The sequence below is a fragment of the Phalacrocorax carbo genome, chromosome 8 (assembly GCF_963921805.1).
Source record: "Phalacrocorax carbo chromosome 8, bPhaCar2.1, whole genome shotgun sequence".
Lineage (NCBI taxonomy): Eukaryota > Metazoa > Chordata > Aves > Suliformes > Phalacrocoracidae > Phalacrocorax > Phalacrocorax carbo.
In genome coordinates, this window is record NC_087520.1 from 40957300 (window position 1) to 40977564 (window position 20265).

At 40.8% G+C, this 20265-nt stretch overlaps 1 protein-coding gene across 5 annotated transcripts in view; it reads left to right on the forward strand.

The window, feature by feature from the left end:
- CMIP (c-Maf inducing protein) overlaps window positions 1–20265 on the forward strand; it is a 138061-nt gene that overhangs the window by 63325 nt on the left and 54471 nt on the right. For all 5 annotated transcript variants that reach the window (XM_064459646.1, XM_064459648.1, XM_064459649.1 and 2 more), the window contains exons 2-3: window positions 9328–9453; window positions 19757–19807. In XM_064459646.1, the coding sequence (XP_064315716.1) occupies window positions 9328–9453; window positions 19757–19807 (177 nt within the window). The remainder of the gene's footprint in view (window positions 1–9327; window positions 9454–19756; window positions 19808–20265) is intronic.

The window sequence follows — 20265 nt, forward strand, 5'->3', positions numbered from 1 at the left end:
GGTTCTAGCTGGTGCCCTGGGTCTTCTCCATTATGCATTTACCAGTCAACTGACACTTCTCTCAAATATTTACTCTGATATTTCACTGCAGTTGCCTTCTTCATTCCCTCACCATCTACCTTCCATGGAGGTATCGCACATACCTCGGTTAGCCTGTATTTAAATAGCAACACTCCCTTCCAGTACAAACAGTCAGTCATTAAACAATGAGGAAGACCAACAGTGGAGGAGGTTATGGGTGGGGCCAGGAGTGCACAAGCGCAATTTTGCAGAAGACTTCCTGCTGAAAAAAAGAAAAGGACACTTTCCGTTAGTCTCAGGGTGTGATTCTGTAGTGCTGAGAGAGACGAAATCGAGAGGAAATCACTGCTGCAGATACGAGAGCTGGATCTCACTTAAAATTATGTAGAGCTGTCCAAATTATTGTTGAAAGTAAGACATGTGAAACAAAACGCTGGCACTTTAACCATGTTTTTTCACCTCCTCCTATAGCAGAAGGTGATTCCAAGCGGCCGTGACTCATCCTCAGGAGGTCCCTGGGTTTTTTGCCTAATAATAGCAAGAGTTTAGTGAGACTATCCTTAACAGAGTATTTTTTGAAGGTTCTGCTACATGTCCTTTCTCTTATGCAATGTACAGCAGAGGGTTGTATTAATATTTTGCTGGGAACTCAAGACCTGCTCATTTTTTCTCCAAAAAAGATCAGAACAGGGCACTCCCTGTTGGGAATTCAGGAGTGTAGTTGGGTTACTGCACTCCCTGTCCTGTACTTGTTCGTGAGATTGAGATCAGATGTGGCATCCTGGGAACTGTGGGGTTAAAAGTGCATTAAAAAGTAAAGGAAAAAAGTTGTTAATGGAAACTGTTTGACTACTACAGTGTCTAAGGGTTTCATCACTCTACAGGTAAAAGGCATGGACATGATAAGTGGTGTTGGACAATTCTTGTTTAAACAAAGAACAAGAATGTAATATATTAGCATATTTATGTTATGTTCAGCTTTGCAACAATTTATTTTCTAGACCTTGGAAATAAAATGTAGTAAGGAATGAGTTGGGATGTGCATTAAGAAGATGGCGAGAACTGTCAGGATTGCAGAGTCCATGTGTCAAATTCTACATTTCTAATGTGACATGGGATCCTGGAGAGCTCAGTTTCTTACCAATTCAGTGTTTCATATATCACCCTTCAGGTTAGACTTCACATGCACAGGTGATAGAGATGAATGTATTGCTTCCCTTGCAGCTGCCTTCAGCCTTTTCAGTTTGTAAAACCTTAAAATTTTCCATGGGAGGTGCAGGTCCTCACGCAGCAGATATGACCCCTCTAATAATAAAATGCCATTTCCTTCTTCACCTTTTGTTGACCTACTAGAGATAATGAACCTCAGGCCTCTAGAGATCCCCAAACCAGAAGTAAAAACCACTCTAAGTGCAAGGACAGTATGCGATAGAACCATGCTATTACCACTACTTAAACCAGTTCTGAAAAACACCACTGAACAGAGATTTCCTGTTTGTAGTACATGTCAGTTTGGCCATGTTTCCAGTTATTTAACAGACTGATTATTTTTCATGTGCCAACTTTGTATTTGAAATCAGCTGATGATCTTTCATTTCTAGTGTTCAGGGCTGCCCCTGGTTAAAGTAGGGATGGCATTTTAGTTTAGCATACATTGTGCCTGGCTTGGTCTGAAACCCCTACACCCAACCGTTTCTCCTCTCTCTGATTTATCAGCATTTGATACATTTCATGGCATGTGACATGGCTGATTTATTTATTGAAAGATAATTGAAAATAGTGAGCAGCCTTGACTCAAGAATGGTTTGTGGATGTGGTTTTGTTTTCTGTCACATCATTGTTGCTATGGTGACTTAGCAAAGATCTGTTTAGCAGTCACTTGATGTTTCATGTTCTGGGCAAAATATGGGGATTTTCCAATATTCCTCTTAACAGTTGTTTTACAGAAGTAAGTGTGTGTAAAGTCTTCTGCAATGAGTTCCTGCTACTCTTGTTACTTATTGCTGCTTCTGTAAGGAGGTGTGTACCTGCTGTATTTTGGCTCATGGTGTCCCTTCCTTCCTGAAGTTAATTTCAAGGAAGGTGGATAAACAAGCTACCCGTCTTGTCAAGGTTATCAACTGTTTCCTCCCCAGGAGGGATGTCACGGAGTGCAGTGATAAATGCAAAGGCATGGAGAATGTGAACCCTGCTAATGAATGGTCCTTCTTATGAATCTGTTATGCAGTTCTGTAGGAGGAGTATGCGTTTGGAGCTGATTCGTATGGTTGGAGTCAGAAAGTCTGAGCTTTTTTCGCCACATCTCTCAGGCTTCTTATGGCACCAAAGGCATCATAAAGAGCATTATGCAGCTACAACCTTAACTGAGATTTTATTCTTCTAGGTTGGCAAGTGGGGGATAGTAATTCTTTTCTTGGGGTTCCCTGTGTTCACTGGGAGGGGTTGAAGGCTACAGTGCGTGCTTGGAGAATCACTGCTCCAAGCAGAGGTGTTCCACCAGGCAGGTGAGTCGGGTCAGTGTCTGTGAAAGTGTCTGTGACTGTGCCTGGCAGGTTGTGTCAACTGGCCTGGGACCAGCCTTCCTGCCCATGGGCAGTGGTCTGGCAGATTCGGCCACCATCTCGGTAGCAAAGCTGTGGTTGGCCTCCAGGTCTGCAATGGGCAGGTGCACCTTGCAGCACGTTCTCATGCCTGTTAGCAGAGGTTCGAAAGCAGGAGACAAGGTTTCTTATATAGATAGGCTTGACCTCAGAGAAAGCTTTTTGGACGCCAGCACTGTGTCCAATTAAGCCTTCAGCTCTACTGGAAGTCCCAGTGGGGTTCCCTTTGTCATGCCGAGCTAGCCAGAGAGAAAGGGTTCATTTCTTATGGGCTCCATAGACAGGGTCAGCTTGATGATCGACATCTTCAGAAAGTCTTCAAGATAGGTGTCATCTTTTACTCCCAGAAATTCAAATAGTTCTGTTGGTGAAATAAATGGAACACTCCTAAGTGCTCCTTCAGCTGAGTTTGACAGTAAAAGAGAAAGATCTCCTCATTTAAAAAAAAAAAAATTCTACATGCATTTCAGCTAACATAATTTATAAATTTCTCCTGCTTATTTGACTCTCATGTCATGGTACATATCCCATAATATGACCTTATTTTCCCTTCCTCTTAATGATGAACTTCTGGTCTGTGCTTTAAACTTACTTCAGATCTGAATTAATTTGAAGTTCTTCCCTCTGCTGGTGTCTGCTGCACTCCTTTCGCAGACTTTGTAGCTCCTATGTCTCAGTGTTGAGACCAGTTTTTTCTTGTCAGCTCTTTGAACAGTTTTGGCCAGTCCATTTTCGATAGTTCTGCAGGGTCCTTCAGCCCCACTGCAGTTTGGAAGGCTTTTTTCCTGCACGGTCTGGGATAATCTATTTCTTACTGGCAGCTCTTACGTTTTTATCAGTTTTGGAAGGTTAATTAATGCAACAGCCTCCAGTCCCAGTTGTCTTAAATATTTAGAGGAGAGAAAGAGATCAATGCACATTTTTGCTCCAAAGCTAGATTTCGTTGAATTTCCGTTGAATTTCTGAGTTAGATTCTCAGCTGGTATAAATCAGTGAGGTTCCACTGAAGTCTTTTGGATGATCAGCTCAACTGAGGATCTGGCCTTTCTTAATTAAATCGTGTCACTTACTGAAGTTGAGCTGTTTTGCACTGAGCATATGAGGGTTGCTGCTGTATTTTTTTGCATAGAGAAATATGGGATGTATTTCTACTATCTTATCGCTGTGTAGCTAGAAAGACAGACAGGTGTGTGTGTACATTTATACACATACACACAGACACAGACGGATGTTTATACACACAGTCACCCACACACAAATAAATGTGGTAGGAAAACCCCTCCTGCTTTTTCCTATCATTAATTATGCATAAGTACACTCTAGGCTTCGGCTGACATAGATGGGTAGAATCTCACTGAAGAGTTGGGCTGCTGGGTTCAAATTTGTTTCTGTGTATCAAAAAGCTGCAAAACCAAATGAGCAAAATCCCATCAGGTATTGCTACCAAACTTGGAGTCACTTGGGAACAAAGCAGCTCCAAGCAGAAATAATTTAGATTTGCCCCGCTGAGAGGTCCCTTCCCCATGGGTCCCTTGCTTAAGCACCCGTTTAAGCACCCTTTTCACCCAGTGTGGTCTTACTCCTGATGCACAGAGCAAGCGAGGTCTCTCCTTATGGTCCAACACATGAAACCTCCTACTTATCAGGGAATGGTGGTAATGGCCAGGGGTCTGGGAATTGTGACGGATTAGATGAGAATGTTGTTCCGAGGAAGCTCAGAAATTCCTTTGTGCAGCTTTGGGGTAGAGTTGGGTGTCTCCCTGTGCTGTTAGTCTTTCTGTCTGCTTTCTTATCACATTAATCTCAGTCAGATTAACATTGACTTTAAACTCTTTCAAGTCATTATGACAAGCGAGCGTGGCAGTAAATTCTTCCATATCAACAGTGAGACAAATTGTACTGCGCTGCATATTACGGGGTAGTACTACTAATTGCTTAACTTGATAAATGTCTTCTGATAGGTTATATAGTTAATGAACAAAGATGTTAATTGCTCTTATCTGAAATAGCTACATTTGCAGGGGCGTGCTCTGGAGCCATGGATGTCTCCTAACAGAGATTTATTTCAAATCATCCATTGTTTTCAGCAGTTTCAGAGTCCATTACCCTTCAGTGTGCCGACTGAATAGTCTCCACCCCCGTCAAAGTTTTGAGAGTGATCAAATCTTCCTACGTGTTATTCAGCAGGACTGAATCTTATTTGCGTATGGAAAACCTGCATGTAATGCGGTGTGCTCATCATTCTGGGCTACAGCAGCACAGCTCATTCTTAAGAGCAGCCAAGAGAGAAATAAGCACCTGACAGTGGCAGAGCAAGGGTCTGGAATAGCCCTGTTTCCGTCCACTATGGGGAGTATTTAATTGGGAAAATCATTCTTCATTGCTGTTGTGTTGGTGGAGTTGTCGGTCTAAATATGTTATAATGCAACTAACCATTTCTAGTTGTAGAATTCATCTTTTCTAGACACTTTCTTTGGAGGATATGCAGCTGAAGATTTAGTACATTATTATATGAGTAAGTGCACGCATGCCTCATTAACAATGGACGTCATGTTTATTCTTTCCCTTTTAGAATTTCCCATGGAAACAAGTGGGCAGATTTTTGCATTATTGAGTAGTCTGCTGCTGCCAACTTTTCCCAGAGACTTGAAGAGAAATCTAGCCCTACATGTGAGCTTACATGTTCTTCCAGTTTTGGGAGCACTGGATTCCCTTAAGATTTGATTTATAGTAGGTTTTTGTGTGTGGCTATTCTGGTACAAAGTTGTTTCAAAGCTGTATGATTAATAACTCTTTATGGAACTGAAAAAAGACAAAGTTCTCACTGAGGTTAAAACATACCTGATTTCCCAACGGAGACGTTGCATGTTTCGTTAGGAGGCTAAAGGCTAATGTGAAGAGAAAAATGTTTCCTTAGGGTTTTTGTTTGTTGTAATAGATTTCATTTTCATTTATGAGTCTCTTACAGTTTTTCAGAACATGTTCAACAGCAAACAGCCAGAAGTTAAAACTGTGACTGTAGATCTGTAAACTGACATACGTAGATTCTCTGGTCAAAGTTTCCTAAGTCAGGATTAATTTTGTAGAGTGAATGAGAAAAGTGCATTATTTTGCTTTGATAGATTTCAGACTTTGCCAAGAACTATGAATCTCCTTTCAAAATGACAGCTATAAACATAAGAATGATTATTTTCTTAAATAAAGGCATTTGCAACTGAACTTGATGTATTACTGCTCAAAGATGCCATGGCTTTGGACTGTCTCATACCAATAATTAGACAAATATTCAGGTCCTCACTGCTCACTCCCTTCCCCATGATGTGCTGCTCTCTAAGTTATGTTAACATACTAGTTTCCGTTTCACGTTAGAAATGGGGCTGAAGGAGATAAAAAGTAATCTGGCGAAAGCTGTATGTGTTCACTCATCTGCCTGACGCCACAGCCAGACACGTATTCGTATGGGCAGAGGCGAAGTGGGTGGATGGAGCTGGGAATGCTGCTTAAACTAGTGTTGATGCCAGGTGCTTTGTGGTGACCCACTGAGGATCAGTGTCATTTTAGGTACTTTCAAATCTCTGAATCCACATTTCTGGTCTTGCATGTTGTTCTAATCTGAATTTCCCATGGAGTGACCTGGGGGTGAGGATGCAGCTTCTGGGGGTGTGTGCAAGCAAGACCAGCTGGAACATGAGAACGTGCAACACTTGCACTGCTTATTTATCAACAGTGATTCACCATGATCGACGTTTGCATACCTCAATGTCAAAATAGCCTGTGTTTTAAGAGGAACCGGTGACTCAGCCTGTGGTTTTACCTCAGGCCATTTCCTGATAAACGGCTGAACTGTGCTTGGTCTTGTAAAAACACAACCGGGGAACTGAGCCTCCCATCTGCTTGTGTGCAGGGATTAGGGAAAGGACACCTTTGTGTGAGGCTGACCTTCACCTCATTAGGGCCATGGTCTCTCTGTGGGGAGCACCATAGCCTTGTGAGGTCCGGGAAGCCTTGGGTCTGAGGACAGCTCTGTTTCAGTGCTTCTTCAGAGCATTTCTGCACAGCACTAATGTGGGAGTGTGGTCTTCAGTGTTTGACAGCATCTACAAGCACGATTTCAAGGAGCTCTACACAGTGATAAATCACTTTGCTTTAGACTCAGTTGCAAAACGGGGGTGAAGCTGCCTATAGCCGGTGTTCTCAGAACAGAAAATAGTTCATTTCCTAGAACATGGTGTTTTTAATTAAAAGAAAAATAAGGCATATAACATTGCTTATAGGGATTAGATTTTAGCTATTAATTTTTTGAGTAAGATAGCAAAAAACTGTGGCAAAGGTACAGTCTGTGACAGAAGGTATGGACATGGGATCGTATGAGCGGTATATAAACTACCTCACTGGCATTAATGCTTTCATTTGGAGAGATTATCTGTTGTAGTTCTCTGCTATAGTTTAGGTAGTCTTCCCATCCTTTGCAGACTGCAGAACTCTGTGTTCCTCCTTTATCCGTAACAAAAAGGACTGTCCTATGGGAAGAAGTTATGCCTGAGATTAAATCACTTGTGTATGGCTCAGAGCTGTGATTGAACTGGATCAGTTACCTTTAATGCTGTTTAAATGGGTGATTTAAGGTATAGAAGAGGCTCCTTTTGGGAACAGATTCTGTGAGAATTCTTCAAATCCTCTTTGAAGTTAATGGAGGGTATTAACAGCAGTCAGCACCTTCTTAAGAGAGAAATTTAAATTACTTTGATTAATTTCATTTTATAGTTGCGTCGGCTGGTTCTGGGTTTCTCCCTTCTCCAGTCGTTCAGAGTATGTTTCTGATAACTTTGCCTCCTGAGAGCATAGGAGATTTTATGCTAGCTGTTTTCGTATTTTTCCCTGAGTGTTGTAATGCTGATTACCAAAGGATATTGAGCCTTTGGCTTCCTGTGAGAACTAGATAATTACTCTACTGTAGGCAACGCATGACGTACAGTATCAGTGTTAAGCCACTGGGAGTCCAGTCACTAGTGTAGAACAATATTGTGGGTAAATGAATAAGCAGAAGTTTATCATACTTCCTGCATAACAAGGTTTTTGTTAAAGAGACAGCAAAAATTGTTTTCGGCAAGGGCTAGTATAAAACGAAGGCTGCCGCAACAAATGTTGCTGAAGAATATATTAAACATTAAAGTTCAGTTCCCTGGCTTGCTGGGTTTTTCTTGCTGAAAGGGCAACTGACTTTTTGTAGCAGCAAAGGTGGATGACATGGCCATCATTAGATTGTGGCAGATGATGTTTATGACCTTATGAACACATATGAAGTATATAACTTCGAAGTACGATTTCCAGATGCACCACCTACTTAACTTATGGAAGAAAGTTCTACCAATAAGAAGTAGGGATGTTCTAAATGCAATTTGCTTATTTCACACTCGCCCCCAGGAATTCTGTATTGTGATTTTAAGAATTGGCCCTGTTTGACCCTGAGATAGATATGGTTTCTCCCTTGCCTTCTTTATTTCAAGACTGTCAGTTAAAAATAACTTACGTATTGGGCACAGTGGGAGTAAGTTTGAGAAGTTATATGTAAACTAGTAATGGTGAGAAAATAATTCATAAATGTAATGAGCTCTCTTCTCTTGCAAGACATGGCTATCCCAAGGGTTTATCCACGTGGTGGGATTAATCAGCATTTTTGCATGGAAATAGTTTCTCTGCCATAGCAATACTGATCAGTTTGCTTATGCTATAACAAAGCAAAATAAATTATGTCTTTGAGGACCTCTATTAAATGCTCAGATTACTTAAACAACATGAAGACTTGCATAAAGTACAGCGTATGTATGCATACTTGATAAATACACAGTTATGTCTCTGCACTTACGTTTAGGACATAATTTTACGTGTGCTGGCATGTATACATTTATATTTCAGCTTATCTCAGAGATAATTGTGTTTCCATAATGCCTAAGAATTATGGGGATAATAGTAAGAAGTTCCATGTTTAACTTTGTTTCCTTGCTACCATTGATTTACATTGTACGTGTAGTTGCAAAGCACGGTTACTTACTTATGTTTTAATTGTGACTTTCACTTTAAACTGGGCATCAGCAGTCAGTGCAGGAAATCAGTACTTACGTATAGGCTGAGATGAGTAAGTTGGTTGCTCTCCATCTGTTTAAGTCTAAAAGCTGAGGGCTGAATCTTAGGAGCCCCAAGAACTACTGTCAAATGTAGCAGTCTAGATTTTGATGATGTGCTTGATCAACCTTGCAGCCAGGGAGGAGAACAAGAATGCATGGACTAAAACTACCTCAATATAATACACTGCTGTTCTGCATGTATGAATGAGATGCCGCTTCATACATTGATAACATTGATGCGCGTGGCCAGACCTCTTCATTGCTCGGTTCAACTTGAGATTAGGTTCCATTGATTTTGGGTCCAGAGCAAATGTAGTTTGACATTTTTGGATATTGGGCATCTAGGTCTGGCCTGGGTTTGTTTTTATGTGGGTGATCTTACACTTAAACAGGTTGGATGAAGGTGCTGGCTGGGTCTCTCTGTTGAATGGCCTGTATAGGAGTTTTGCTTTCCACTTAGGTTTTTTGCAGATATTTTTCAATACCAAGAGTAATTTAAATAGTGCTGTTCTTACTTTGAAATTGTGAAACTTCTGATGACTAAGTAAATCTTTGTTTTCCTCTCCTTTGTTTTCTTGCAGCCAACTGGGTACATGGAAAACTCAATTTCCTACAGTGCTATTGAAGATGTTCAACTGCTTTCCTGGGAGAATGCCCCTAAGTACTGTTTACAGCTCACAATCCCAGGGGGTACTGTCTTACTGCAGGTACAGTAAACACAAGAGTACAATTTTCTTTCTCTCTTACTATGGATCTCCTTTAACTTCTGTTTGCTGTGCATGAAGTCTTAATTAGATGGACTCAGAAAAGGCAGAGAACTCAGTGCTGTCAAATTATCTAACCACCAGAAAATTTGCTCAGGGTGATAGGTCTGAAACTCTTCATGTTGTTTGACAGTCAGAATGGAAATTTTGGGCCCCAGCAATTAAATCTTCTTGCTGATTAATAATGCTCTGTGGAAAGGCACATTGATGCAGGCCTGGAACAGTTGCATTTTTGCATTTAGTCCTGTTCTGGCATGAAACAAGTTAAAAATTTCATCCTACAATTGATATAAGAAACCCGTAACTTGCACTGGAACTGACAGGTGTCTTTTTTTAACAGATATTGGATCTTCACTGAAAGATTTTAGTATGTTTGTATGGATATCTACATATGCTAGTTCTCTAAGTGTTGTTTTCAAACAGAAGACACTGTGTTTATGTTACTCCGGATTTCTTCATCCACTTGTGAAGCTCCTTAGGTCACTGCAAGTTTTAGTGACAGAAAAGCACTCCACAGCACTGAGCTTTGGAGCTACTTTAGAGCAGGAAAAGAAAAGCAGCTGAAAACCCCTCTGCTTGGCCCCCAAAGAACTTTGAACAGTCATAACTTGAAAAAGACTGAATTGACTCCAACTTAACTCTTAGCATAGTTCTCAACATTGTTTCAAAGAAAATTTGTTATCCTCTGGGAATTTACTTTTCCAGTTGAATATACAGCCATGACTGTTGTGTTTATGCATTTCTGGCAGGTAGGACTGTAAACATACTGTGTGAGTAGTTTCTGCAGAAAATGTGAAGAAAAGATAATTTTAAACTGTGGATAACTCATGGACAATTTAAAAGGTTTGGTTTTATTTTTAAAAAAGTATTAACAACTTCAAAGGATTGATCATAATAGAGCTTGTGTGTTTGGGTATATACACACACACACACACACTTTAACTATACCAATGTAGTCCAATAGATAAGAAGAGGGAAAAGTACTGAATGATACACTAATGACTACAATGACCACGTCTGCTGGATCATGAGAATCATGGTATGCCGTGCACTGATCCATGCTGCGCAGTCCAGCGTTTAGAATAGACTATTTCAGTTGGAAGGGACCTACTGTGTTCATCTAGCCCAACTGCCTGACCAATTCAGGGCTGACCGAACGTTAAAGCATGTTGGTCAGGGCATTGGCCAAATGCCTCTTAAACACTGACAAGCTTGGGGCATCGACCACCTCTCTAGGAAGCCTGTTACAGTGTTTGACCACCCTCTCGGTAAGGAAATGCTTCCTAATGTCAGCCTAAACCTCCCCTGGTGCAGCTTTGAACCATTCCCACGCACCCTATCACTGGATACCAGGGAGAAGGGATGAGCACCTCCCTCTCCACTTCCTCTCTGCTGGAAGCTGTAGAGCAATGAGGTCGCCCCTCAGCCTCCTTTTCTCCAAACTAGACACATCCAGTGTCCTTATCCACTCCTCATAGGGCATTCCTTCCAGAAGGAATTTCATTATTTCTTGGTGATGAATTGTTTGCTGAAGCCATTGTAGGTCCACAAAGTACGTGGCACCATCTCTATCCGGGGGGGTTTAGTCAAAACTGTTTTGAGATGGCTCTGCCTGCAGATCATGACAAAAACAACCAAGCGGTATCATTCAGTAACCCAAGGCTAGATGCCAAGCTCCGTACTATAGACTTCCGCAGGGATGTGGAAAGCAAAGTTGACTCTGAGTTGGGAAGCCAGTATGACTAACACTAGGCTGTGCTAATATTAGGGGCAGCTAGGTCCAGCTCTTCCTTGCCTTCATTTCAGACAGGCTGATGGGTCTGCCATACACAGAACTGTTTACCAGCAGCTCAGAGAACACAGTGCTTGACTTCAGCCCTTCACGTGGTTGCTGTGCTTGGGGTTTGGGGTGGTTTTGGAATGTCATAAAAACATCATGAGGTTTTGATGATTTTCAGTGTGGCAAATACACTTTCACTCTGAAATGGTTAGAGGTGTACGTGGAATCATTCATGGGCACATCCTTTGTTGAGTATATTTCTGGAGCTCCCTTTAATTTACTTCACTGGTGTAATCCTGGGGTTTTGGAGCTCTGTAAAAGGCGGCTGCAGCCGTTCCCTCATTTTAAGCTGAAGATGGTGCAGCTAAATAAGTTTGGGATGACCTGAGAACATCTAACTTCATGGACTCTCTTGGTGTGTAGGTGGTATTTGTGTGTGCCTTTTCACATGTCCTTGCAAACAGGCAGGTGTCCCGCCCGCAGAGCATACCTACATGCCTCTGCTCAGTGCCTAGGAAATTTCGGTGGCTCAAAATGCCTTACCGATTTTAGGTGTTACTGGGGAGTGTAGGGAGCCTGAATTTCAGACAGGCAGCTGTAAGCCCACCTAAGTCCCGATTCTGTGGTTTGAAATACCTCTACTGTGCCTGACACTGGGGAAGGCAGGAAGATGAGCCATTGTTTCCCAACAGCTAGATTAAGGTCCTCATTATTGATGAAATTTTCCTTGTCTAATCTGTTAATTGAATTAATTAGAAAGAAACTAATTTGTCAAGTTGGATGATTTTGATTTTTTTTCTTGTGATAGTTTTGACACTATTTTCCCCATAAATTTCCTTGTGGTGCTAGTATTTATATTTATATCTGTTTCAACAGCTGGAATAGTTACATCTGCCTTTCCAAATTCTGTTTCTAAGTCTTTATGGTAGCTGCCTTTATGGGTCTGCTTAATAGGAAACAAGATAAAGTTTGAACCCACAGCTCTCTGCTGAGTTTAAAGGAAATTGGTAGGGCGTGCAGACTTTAATCTGGAGCAGCCTGCCATTTGTTTCTTTAAAAAAAAAAACAACAAACCAAACACACAAATAATTACATTTGGGAGAAAGTAACATCTTAGCATGGATGCTTTGGTATTTTCTTTGAAAAGATTGGTGCCTTTATATAACCTCCTAGGAACTGATAAAGTGGAATGAGCTGGGCTTCTGTTGTGTTTATTGCTGACTGGCTGAGCAGACTGGATCAGATTACATTATAACTCTATGGGAATTTCTACATAACTGAAAATACAAACTTCAAAAAATGTTTTTAGTATGACTTGGTCCTTGTTAGTGTCTCAATTCATCAAATGTGGCCAGATTGGAGGGAGTGTAAAATAGATTTTCCTTATACAATTGTAATGTGTATTCACAAATCCAAAACAGTACTAAAAGGTTTGTTTAGTATGCTTCAGAAATCAAGATGCAAAACCTCAATTTATCAAGTAGTCAAATTGACAGAAATTCTTTAGTATCTGTGACAAAGAGTCTAAGTATCCAAAAGATGTGTTCACTGATGTGCTGGGAAACAGAGATACTGAGAAATTAACCTGTGCATACTTCAGTATTTCCAGGCTTCCAGGAGACTTCAGTACGTTTATGGGAAACTGGGACTTCCGATCTTTTATAAAATCATTCTGCCCTGCTAGTCTGAGCAGCAGCATGCTCTGATGTAATGTCCAGCTCTGGTATCAGGAAGTGTATGATAGTGGAACAAGTCAAACTAGTCCAAACCATGTTCCCAGTACTGTTTCTTCTGAAGTGCACTTTGGGTGAAATCTGTTGTGTTCATCCCGTCCCCCCCCCCAAGACTTGATCTAAATGAGTTTTATATATAGAGAAATATTTAAACGAACTCACCCCCAATTTATTTCGTATTCCTGATTAATTTCAATTTTATATTTTGATACATGTTTTTGCACATGCTGTACTGTAAATTCTTTTATACTATGGGATACTATTGACATGGTTTGACATCAGATGAAGCATTTTAGTAGTTCTGAATCACAGGCTTTCCTGATTTTTTCATTTTGCAGAAAAAAAAGTAAAATTCCAACTTCAGCTTAACTGTTTTGAAGCAGAGCAAATTTTGGACAACTGGCATTCCCCTCAGATGGAAATTAATTTCCAGCAATCCTTGTGGGAGGATGTCGGCATGTGGTGTTAGAGCGTCCTTCGTGTATTTGTCTGTGTTAGGCAGGACAAATGCCACAAGAGAGTCCGAGTCCATGTTCAAGTTCTCATCCCTCCTGTCTGCTGTCACCAAGGTCTATTTCTGGCTTATTACTGCACAGTAATGAGTCAGAGAAGGAAGAGTGCCATTACCTTTCCTTACATCATCCTGATGTCCTCACATAGCAATACTGACCCATCCCAACCTATTTTAACACATGAAATCTGACAAGCAGCACCGGAGGTGATGCAGCTTCTCTTAGGAAATTGGATCATGGTAACAGGATGTGTCTACCTGGATTTCAGTGGAGGATTTGGTTCTCAGGCAGCAAACAACTTAATCTGGGCTGGGATCACATCGAGAAGTCATCTTCGTGTGTGTGCTTCCCACTCAGTGTTTGTTGTATAAGCACAACTGTCTGAGCACAGGCATGTTTCACCGCCCAGTGTTCGGGGATTCTTGTCGTCCCTTGTGGGAGTCATGGACAGTCAGTTTTTTCTAGATACGCTGGTGGCTTGTGCTTTCTTTCCTCCTGCCAAATGATGTGGTCCCTGGTCCTTTTGATGAGCAGCAATCAGCTCTCGCAGATTTTTTTTTTTTCTTTCTTTCCTACAATTGGGATAGCAGGTGTGAAAGAAAGCATTGCTGAAGGTGGCTCGTAGGCCATAAGCTCTTTAGGCCAGGAAACAGGAGCTAAATTTAGCCTTTGAAGAAGCGTGAGCTCTTTAATATCAGTAATAGCTGGGCCTGCTTGAGCTGGGCTAAATTTCTACTCTTTTGCTTTCCCTTTGTAAAGCACGATGTGTGGTTATGGTATTGTGTGGTTGATTATGAAGAGGATGCTGCTATTGATAGTGAAATAACTGGAATAACCTTTTGAGAGAGATTGAAAACAACTTTGAGTATAATTTCACAAGCTGCTTAGCACCAAACGTAAAAAGAGTCCCAGGAAAAAGGCTTTGGTATTCCAGTCATTACAGTACTGTCTGCTTTCCTGTGGTGCCCTTTCTTTTGGTTGGATCCTAAATGCCTTAAAGCCACCACTTCCATCCCTACTGCTAGTGTTGTTTTATTCATTTCTTGGCAATCAAGTGTAGTCAGAAGGAAAAACAAACAGAAGAGGAAGCCTTGACAAGCACAACAATCACACGTTCAGCTCGGTGCTTGAGCACACTGTTTTTGCCAGGGAGTCCCCACGGTAAATGTTTCCACTGGATTTTTTAGTAACACTTTATTTTAGTCTTCTCAGAGAACCTGGCTTTTGTTTTAAGCACGAGTCCAGCCAATGCTGCTGGTGTGGAAAAGGTCATTGGAGGGCCAGAATCCAGCATAGACGGGCAGTATTTTCAGGAGGAAAATAGCATTTCTAGCAATTATCAGCAACTCCGTCTGTACGTTGAGTTAAGCCAGAAGAGGGGCAGGTTTCTCTTGCAGGCTGCCCATGTTGTGGAGGTGCAACGCTGGGATGTGCAGCAACAGTATAAAGGTTTTGTAGTCTGCACGAGGCAGCAGTGTATGTGCCATGGGGGTTCGACTTCCTGCAGCCCTAAGCAGCTCTGCTCCACTGTTCCTGTGGGCTGGTAATAAATTGGTGCAGAGAAGCCTGCAATATTTTACAAGTCCCGGTAATGAATATCGGCTGGAGGAAAGCGTAACAAAACCCCATCCTACTGACCAGAGAGCAACTGAAAGAGAAACAGAGTAAAACCAGGAAGAGTTAAAAACAGACTCTGGATCATCAGATCCCACTTATTGCCCCATCTTTTCAGACGGCAGAAACCCATAGGTGGGTGTGTATGAAGGGTGCTGTTTTAAGGAAAAATCTGGGAACTTTTTGCTATGTGGACAAGCCTGTTCTTGTATTCTTCTGAGTAACGCACGTGCCAGGAAAAAGGGATGCCGTAGTGCTAACTTACTGTTACAGAAACCTGGTAGCATTAGCATGGCATGTGCAGTGTGGTGGAAATTTCTGCTGATGCTTGTTGCTGTAGACATTGGTATAATGGGAGCTGTGAGTATTACGTTAGCTAAAGGTCTTCACCGTCATTTCTGGACTGGCTGGTTTCTTGCAGAGTTTCAGGTGTTCTGTTTCTCAGGTTCCTATTTTGTCTTCTCCTCGCCTGGGTGGAAATTACTGCAGGGGCAGTAACACAGGCATGAACCAAGTGTTCAGTTTCCTATTTTTGTGAGAAAAAAAAGCAAATTTGCTTTTAAAAAGTTCACTGCTTTTTAATGAAAATGTGTATTCCTAGTTATTGCCTAAGAAATGAAGTGGTTTGGGTGTAGAGAAAAATACTTCCCTTTTTCAGCAGAGATGTAAAATTACTTGTTGACCAAAGCTCTGTATATGCAGGCATTTAATCTCTTGCACGGTTTTCCTCCTGTGAGCAGTATTTTTGCAGCTAATGAAATTAATCCTATGAGTAAAATTGGTACTGCAGCTGATGCCAGGTGGCTTTTCCTCTCTGACTGAACATTTACACCCCAGAAATTAGAATATAAAATCCTTCAGAGCTTAGTTCCAGGTTAACTCATCTTAAAAAAAAAAAAAAAAGAAAAAAAAAAAGTATTACCTACAGTAGGCATTCTTGAAGTAAATATTCTTCCTCCTCACTGGAATAATAATAAATAAGCTACAAGTGGTTTGAATCTTATTGTACCTTCTGAGAGTTTTACTGCCACATTTTCCTGTTTTCTGAAGTACTTCTCTACTATGTTGTGGTTGTGTAAAAACAGTGGGAGGCCTTGACTGTGCAAGAAGCTCCCATCAGTTGGACCGTGTGCCACCCACAACCCTGCTAACGCCATTGCATTTGAGACCAAAACTCTTAGCAGAATTGGGGCCTAAACATGCCAAACACACAGAGGGCCCAAACTATTATTTTACATAGACAGGTTATAAAATCTCCATTGTACTTCATTCCTATCTCATTGACTGTTTGTAAGAACAGCAGGCAAAACATTTCCATGTTGAACCTTTTCTTGTTTTGAGTTGGAAAGCTGCTGTAAGATTAGTGGTGTAGAACCAGGCCCACCATATGGGCAAGGCGGAGGGTAAGAACAACTTTCTCTGGGCAGTCAGAATGCCTAAGGAAAGCCTGTTCTGAAGTATTTTGTCTCTCATTTTCTGCTCTTCATTGTACCCTAGAGCTGAATAAATATAGTAGGTTATGCCCCCCGCTGGAATGCAAAAATGTAGTTGTCGGTTCCTGGGAAGTGATGACTTCAGTGCAGAAGTGCTGGGCTCCAGAAATGCACGTCAGATAAAACATGTAAATGTGCGTGCGTGTGCAGCCCCTATAAATGCATAGTAGTTCTCTCCACTGCTTCACACTTTAGTGCTCATTGCTCCAAACTTCAGAAATTTTATGCACAGTAACCTGTGTGCTTGAGTAAGTCAGTGTGTGTGGAGATGGCCATCGGGATGAGCACCGACAAGAGCCTTGTGGCTATGAAGCTCCCTGTTCTTTTGGTGAGAAAGAAGTATTCCCTGTAGTCCCTTCCTCATTGTAAGCCTGAAAAAGCGGAGGGAGGAACGAGGGATGCTGTGCAAGAGCGAGCTCTTTGTTGTCCTCTGCAAAAGATCCAGCGTTTCCTGCACAGGGCTGTGGTTTTGCAGCTTGCTGGAGTCAAGCAGGCGGAAGGGTGCACTGGCGGGATTAGGCTCTGCTGCCTGGGAGAAGTGGGGAATGCTGGTGTCAGACAGCTCCATCCAGATAACAGTGGTTGGGTTAAATGCATTCAGTCTAGCTGTGTTGAACACTGTGGAAAGAGTGCTGGTGAAAGGACCACTGACTTTCCAAATTCCTCTTACCGTTGAGTCCTGATCATTAACAGAAGTGTGGGGATTACCTAAAGGTTTGTTTTTCCACTTTTGCATTCACTTTGTCTTAGTTTTCCTTGGGAGTGGTCTTGAATGACAGCCCGAGCTCTGATGGTTTCTAGTTTTAGAGTGGTTCAAACTCCTAACCTAGATCCAGATGCAAGTTTTCTTGATCACTTCTCCTCTACAAGAGCTAACACTATGTGTAGACAGTGCTTGGTCCCGCACTTGGAACCCGGTCACTTTACAAAAAGCATTAAAAAAGTAAAATTAACATATCTCTGCTGTCAAGTTAAACAAATCTTTCCTCTGCTGGCGTTGGTTTTGCCTTTTAGAGCATTCTTTGTGTTCTCCTCCAGTATTTTCAGTCTGCTTGTGTCTCTACCTCTGCCTGAGGTATATACTCAATCTGCGTATGTTTTTTTTTTTAAGGAAGTATGGATGTGTAACTTGCAATATTATACATGCTCGAGCCTACAAATTCTTTAAGTTTTACTTGTTCTTTAAAGGGCTTTGATGCTAGTATTTGAAATGAAGTTTTTTTGTTCTCCTCTGTAAAACAGTTTTCTCCTTTAAGAAAAAAGGTTTGAATTTGAAATGGAATCTTTCAAAGAAATCTGGTAGGTTTTTAAAGCATTTTGTCTGGACGAAGATAAGAAATATCTAAGCATATTTATTTCATACCTTTTTAATGATGTTAAAAATATTATTCAGGATTTTTGTAGCAAATTATTTTTAACCTTTTTATATATTAAAATCCAATATAAAGTATATTGAATATAAATTCAGTTCTACAATGCATATAGGTAAAAGGTCTATCTTATCATATGTTATAATGCACGCATATACATAATAACAGAAAAAATCATGAATTATTGACAAGCCAAGATATCCCAAAGATTTGCACTCTAAATGTTTTTAGTTTTCATTGCATGCCAAAAAGAAAAAAAAGGAAAATATGCTTTTTTGTTTTCATTTGTAGCAAATTCATATCCTGATATGTCAGCATTCTTCATGAAATTGAAAGTTTGTTTTTGTTAAACTCTGTGGTCAGCCAAGATTATTTATGATAGATTTATTCTGCTTTATCACCTATTGATCTACTGGAGGAACAATTGATTCTATTAATATATAAATAAATAATATGTAATATATATAGAAAAAAAGCATTACTCCATTTAATTCAGAGAAACCAGTCCAAATTTATGACACCAAGACATTAGTATCTGACCTTGAGATTAAACACAGCTTTGGTAACCATGCAACTTTTTTACTTCTAGTATTCTTGCCATTATCAGTGAACCGAACCAGTGTCAGGAAACAAAATTCGTTGTGGGGTGTGGATTTTGAATACCTACCTGAAAAGGTGTGAGGGAGTGAAAGTTGTTGAAGGATGCTTTGATTTGCAAGAAGCTTGTGTTTTTTAGCTGGTGAAGAGCTTTACCTTTTTTTTTTCTTTAAAAAAAATAATAAAAACCCATGGATTTATGGGCTATCCTGTAATTTTCACTGATTGTGTAAAACATTTTGAATCGTAAGTAAAAATTGCCCGTTGGCAGTCTTGAGATAGACTTGGAAAAGCCAAAGGGCATCTCTACCCACTCAAATATTTCAAACTTATGTCACCTTGTTAAGGCATGCATATTTACGTCACTGTAGATGCTTTTATATTTTTTGATACTGAGCCTGTTGACCTTTGGTGTGTTGAACTATTCCTTCATTGGCTATGAACCTGGCTTCACACTGAGAATTTCTGGCAGCTCTGCTTAATACGGACAAAAACGGGTGATCGCTGGGAGTGATTATTGCAACATTTATGCCGTTGCTGCAAACAGTCCATGCATGTATCTGCACGTCTGTGTGCGTTAGGCTTTTCACTCTGTTATAATATTGCTGAAAGAGCTAAGATGTTATTTGAATTGCTTTGGGGCCAGCTGAGGAACAGGGCAAGAAGGGAAACTAGAGTATGGAAAAAACCCACCCCTCCTAGTAAAATGTCAACCAGTTGTCTTAGTCTGCTCTCGATGATGAATAGCAAAGGCAGATGTCCCACAGACATTAAAGATCTGACCAAAACCTGACTGAAATCAGGGAAGATTTTTCACAGTCTTTGCGTTGGACATCGTTTCATAGGAGGTTATTGTTTTGTGAGGGTTTGGTTCAGTATTTTACATTTGCAGCAAGATTGTCTCGTCACTGCTTTCTGTGAAAATAAACTGCTTATAATGTAAAGTTGTAGCTCTGAGCAAAGAGTTTCCCTGACTTTGATGAGGCTGGGGGTGAAGTTAGCCGGGGTCATAAAGTTCAGAAGAATACGGTAGGTGCAGCCTTATTGGTTTTAGGGCACACATGGGACATTTGCTTTAGTTTTAGCTGGGTGATCTGAAACACTGGTGGAAGCTAATGATTCTGTCTGTAACTTCTGTTTATTACAGGCTGCAAACAGTTACCTGAGGGATCAGTGGTTCCATTCTTTGCAGTGGAAGGTAAGTTCTGCATTTCACTGTCTTCCTTGTCTGTCTCTAAGAATGCTTTTTAGCATTCCCCATTCCTTCATGGAAGAGCCCCGAATGGATGAAGTTGTTTTCTTACAGAAACTCTAAATCAGAACACGTATGCAGTTTCAAATTGTTCATATCATGAATGAGGTGGTCAAATTAACTTGTTACATAGCTCAGCTTTATCAACGTGTGGCTGCCTTCAAAAAGTAGATAACCAGTAAATTCACATTTAAACAGTATAGAGATTGGATGGGTTTGGTTTTATACTATGAAGTGTAATATGTTGCAGAATTACTACAGCCTAATCATGTGCTCTGGACTCTTGGGATACTTGGGGGCTTTGTTTGTTTGTTTCTTTTTCTGAGAAACTAGGGAGAAAGAGTCTTTTAGAGTTGCTTATTCTAAATAGCATCAATCTGTTACGCATCTGTTGGTGTTTATGT